Source organism: Sprattus sprattus (assembly GCF_963457725.1).
Source record: "Sprattus sprattus genome assembly, chromosome: 21".
In the NCBI taxonomy this organism is placed as follows: domain Eukaryota; kingdom Metazoa; phylum Chordata; class Actinopteri; order Clupeiformes; family Clupeidae; genus Sprattus; species Sprattus sprattus.
Genome location: NC_137919.1, coordinates 12,599,524 through 12,604,523, shown reverse-complemented (window position 1 = coordinate 12,604,523; position 5,000 = coordinate 12,599,524). Strand labels below are relative to the sequence as shown.

The 5,000-nt window shown below is 43.5% G+C and overlaps 1 protein-coding gene across 2 annotated transcripts in view; it reads left to right on the top strand.

Moving 5' to 3' along the window:
• tspan5a (tetraspanin 5a) overlaps nt 1-2,083 on the top strand; it is a 30,212-nt gene extending 28,129 nt beyond the window's left edge. The window contains exons 9-10 of one of the 2 annotated variants that reach the window (XM_080860009.1): nt 1,039-1,073; nt 1,410-2,083. In XM_080860009.1, the coding sequence (XP_080716135.1) occupies nt 1,039-1,051 (13 nt within the window). In that variant the 3' untranslated portion in view covers nt 1,052-1,073; nt 1,410-2,083. Of the gene's footprint in view, nt 926-1,038; nt 1,074-1,409 lie in introns of those variants that run through there. The other variant, XM_080860010.1, reaches the window with a different exon arrangement.
• The last annotated feature ends 2,917 nt before the right edge of the window (nt 2,084-5,000 follow it).

Genomic DNA, 5,000 nt, shown 5'->3' with positions numbered 1-5,000 from the left:
TGCCCTGTAGAAGTAATAATATTACACTAACACAGGTCTTTATCACATCTAACATCTAACATCAGTGTGACTAGAATCATTAATAACACACTAACACAGGTCTTTAACACAGGTGATCAAGTTGATTGATCAGCTGTTAAAACTCAGAGGATGCTGGAGTTGGCATCGTCAGATGTCATTAGATGTAATAATGTGTTTATAATCACAGTATTTGAGCCACTTTTTCATATGCTGTTGATTATAATAACAGTGTAGGGCAGTTTGTTTTTTATGGACTCAAAAGAGATCCAGTTCTCTCTCAGAGAAGACATTTCTATACCATCTATGACCATGATTATTTCATCCAATTAACTAATAAAGGCACTGATTTTGATATTTTACCAAAAGTGTGATGTAATTTTAAAGACAACATTGCAACAGATTGAAATTTGTTGACTGATAATATGTCTGCTGTTTGCTGTTGTGATACTCTTGTTGTTCCCTGTAGCTTCTCTTAGTGGCAAGGCCATGAACATCTGCTAACACACACACACACACACACACACACACACACACACACACACACACACACACACACACACAATCAACAAGTCCAAATTGTGGTAGTGAATGACCACTGAATTGTGATAGCTGTTAAATATAGTTATCTGATATCACACACTGCACATTTCCTGTCATGTGATCTAACGTCAGCCATACTGTTCTGAAGCTCATACTGTCATATCCCCCCGTTCCCTCTCGCCCCCTAAGCTTCTAGAACCTTCATGACCTCTGAATGCTCTTTCTCACTCTCTCTTTCATGCTCTCTCTTCCTCCTTCTTTCTCTCACTCTATCCTTCTCTTTCTCCCTCTCCCATTCTCTCTCCTTCTCTATCTCTTCTTCTTTTGGTGTCTTTCCATCCCCTCTTGTATTCTTTCTGTGTCTTTGCCTCTCATTTATTCTCACTCACTGTTTCTCTCTTTTATCCCCCCCCCCCCCCCCCCCCCCCCCCCCCCCCCCCCCCCCCCCCCCCCCCCCCCCTCTCTATTTTCTTGTAGTTTGTTCACCTAAGGCTTCATCCTGGAGTACACAGGTAAGACAAACGAGTTTGCAGAGACACATTCTTCATGAATGACTATAACCAGGGCCCTTACCCCAGGGCCCTTACCCCAGGGCCCTTACCCCAGGACCCTAACCCCAGGACCCTAACCCCAGGGCCCTAACCCTACAGCTCTCTGAATGGGCTTCAGTGAGCCCTAAAGCCTCCCAAAAGCATCTTCACTGTAGCTACGGCTAAGCTAATCCTCTGCTGAGGAACATTAAGCTATACACTAAGATCTCTATGCACAGACACACTCAGTATAATATTAACTAAGTCTATAGCTAAACCTTCCATCACTCTGTGTGTGTGTGTGTGTGTGTATTTCAGGTGGCTGCGTGCATGACGGAATCAGCTTCAGAGGAACTGTGAATGCCAAGTTGAGCTGGCTGGGTGACGTGACCCCGGCTGGCACCGAACACCTCCTTACTGAGCTGTGAATAGGGTCCACCAGGCAAACTGTTTGTGTAAAGAAATGTACAAAAAGAAAAAAAAATATTGTGCATGTGTGTGTGGAAGAGAGGTGAGTGTTGTGAGGTGAGTGTGAGAGAAGTGTGTGTGTGTGTGGAAAAAAGGTGAGTGTGAGAGAAATCTGTGTATGTGTGTGTTGGGGGGGGGGGGGCTAAAAATGCACTGCATGCCAATCTTAATGGCATTGTTGTTGTTTTTTGTTTATGTATGTTTTTATGATTAGTAACACACACTGGCCTGTAGTTATACTTCCTGTCCCACTGCGTAGGGTTAAGTGAAGTCACACGCGCAACACTCCAGCAAAGTCACATAACTCACACTTATATAAGCGTCCCATACGTCACATTTCTATAAGCGTAACATACGTCACATTTGTATCAGCGTAACATACGTCACATTTGTATCAGCGCCACATACGTCACACTTCATCAGCGCCATCTCACTCCTGTGTTTGTAAACAAACATCTGATTATGCTAACCTTTTTTTTTTCATACAATGTTTAATTGGTAATTAAATGGCATTTGCAAACGTGTGAAGCTGAACATGTCCTTCCGAAGGAGTCTGGTAGTGATGGATAGGACTATGGTGTAGAACAGGGGTGTGTGTGTGTGTGTGTGTGTGTGGGTGTGGGTGTAGAACAGGGGTGTGTGAGACCTGCTGTGCTTTAAAGACACCGGCCAGACAGTTTAAGCGGCAGTCATACACCACAATTGGCACAGATGCACTCAGCCATGTTTAAGACCAAACAGCAGCACTGCTCAGCTAGTGGAGGGGTTAAAGGCACACTCCATATTTCCCCCAGCTAGTGAAGGGTTAAATGCACACTCCATATTTCCCTCACATATTTCTACTCATGAATGTATTTTGGATGTTAGTTTAGTTTTTTGGACAGAGCAGCTAGTTAGTACTGAGGAACCACACAGTGTGTTAGTAGCACTTAACGAGAAGCGCATGTTGAGGGAAGTTACTCTGTTTAGCTTTTGTCGTCTGACTTGATCTAAATGAATGCCTGGGGTCGATACATGGTCACAGAGCAGAGCTTTTCATTGCACTATTGAGCCACCAGGCATAACTAAGCTTAGTTAGTGTGTGTGTGTGTGTGTTTGTCCGTGTGTGTTCACTATTAAGCCGACGGGCATAACTTAGCATAGAGTCCTGAATACATCAGGGCATGATGTATGAGCGAATCAGCAGACCAGCAAGCCTTCAGCAGCCATTCAGTGTGTGAGTGTGTGTGCAAACCTTTAGCAGCCATTCCATCTGTGTGTGTGTGTGTGTGTGTGCTAGCCTTTAGCAGCCATTCAGTTACCACTCATCAACGCACGCCCCATAGCTCTGAAGCGGCGTTATTGTGCGTGTGTGTTCAGTTCTTCACACATTCCATAGGTCTGAATCGGTTATTCCTCATGACTCTACGATAGGCCTTAACTCTGTGTGTGTGTGTGTGTGTGTGAGTTCAAACCTGGTCCACTGCTGTAACTCCTGGTCCACAGTTATCATCATCACAAACAAAAAACTGCATTACATTTATAGATTTTGTTTATATGTTTATATTTTTCCACGCATTTTCCTTTGACACATTTAAACCATGTATTTTGATTTTACTAGTGAAAAGAAATTAGTTTGTTGACTTCCGGTCTGTTGTTCAGAGCTCTCTGATAGGTCTCTGTTAGCCGCTATCCCCAGCCGTTTGTTGACTTATCATTCTGTCCCAAATGAATGCTGTGGTGAAATGCTAGATGGGACATGTTCAGCCCGCTGATAGCTAGTCTCTGTTAGGCAACACCGCGCTAACAGCTAACCACACACATGATCATTCTCAAAAAGGAGCAAATGGGGAAATTACAGCCGACCACCACTAGGGGGTTCAAACAGCTCAATGTCCAGACACACCTGACTAGACGTCTAGACGAGAACAGCAGTAACTATAGTGACTACCTCTCCTGCCCTTCTTTGTTTAACTTGCTGGCCTTGTAAAATATCTACATGTGCTAATAAACATGAAAAAGACTTCCTGAGTGTGCTGTTGTGTTTTTGTCAATGTTAACTAAATAGCCATACCATTGACACTAAGATGGCTGAATATGAGCTTAGTTTAGGTTATAGGGTGCTATTGGCTTTAGCATGTTTCATTTTATTCCATTTGAATGTGTTGGTAATTGAATATTATTTTGTGTCAGTTGCAGCTTAGACAGCGCCCTTCAAACACACAAAGAACAGACGGTGAAATGACAGTGATGATGATGACTAAGGCTCAGTTGGTGGGTTTGCTAACAAGTCACTGAGTGTGCGAATGTTAGATGTGTGAGGTATGCATAGAGCTAGACCATGTTAAAAACCACAATAAGACACCGTCACATCACCAGCAATCCTCTTTAATATCTCATCCATTCAAATGTACAACCCTTCCAGAACATTTATTATTAACAATTATTTGAACTTTAGACTAAACCTAATTCTCTGATGCGGTTACACATTGCTCCATAAAAACTCACTTCTTCTGGTTTAGTCGATAAATTCCAGGTCCTACCTGACAGCGAGGTGACGCATACGCCCCCTAGTGGTGTGGAGGCAGTATGACGCATGCAGGGAGGATGTGTCTGAACTACCACCCTCTCTGGGAGAGTGAGGGGGTGGGGGTGACTTCACACATGCAAAAATATTCATCTGGCAAAATAAACAATTAAAATATAAAATAAACAAAAACAATGTACCACAGAACCAAATGTATACATGATGCCACCTTATTAAAGGAGCCAATACAGCCACACACACACACACACACACACACACACACAAAAACACACACACACCTTTTCTCTAGAGATGGCACCAACTCTTATCTATTTTCTTTCACACACACACACACACACACAGACACACACACACACACACACACACAAACAGTCCTTGTGGTTAATCAAAGCTGTTGATTCCAGGCTTCAAGCTCTCCCGATTTGCTCCTTGTTCCCCTTTCCGTAAAACATAAAATAAAATAAATAGCCGCACCTTACACACACACACACACACACACTCTACTGTGCATACACACACTCCTCCAAATCAAGATTGCTTTGTTGTGTTGGTACAGGAATATTACTGTCGTTATAACTCATGTCAAACAGCAGGCCAATGACAGGAGAGACACATACACACACACACACACACATTCCCAGCACTGTGACTTCAAGAGTGGATATGGACATGATCCAGGGGGCGCTAGGACCCAGAAGGCGCTCCCGAGTGCTTACAGTGAACACTACTCAACTCTACAGACACAGCAGGGGCACAGCCTGGGCGAGGGGGGTTCAACATGGCCGACACAGATACACCATCAACTGTGTGTACTTATGAGTGTGTGGTTGTGTGTGTGTGTGTTTGTATGTAGTTATCTGTGTATGGATAGGTTTTTACATGGTTGATACAGATACACCATCAAGTGTCTTGCG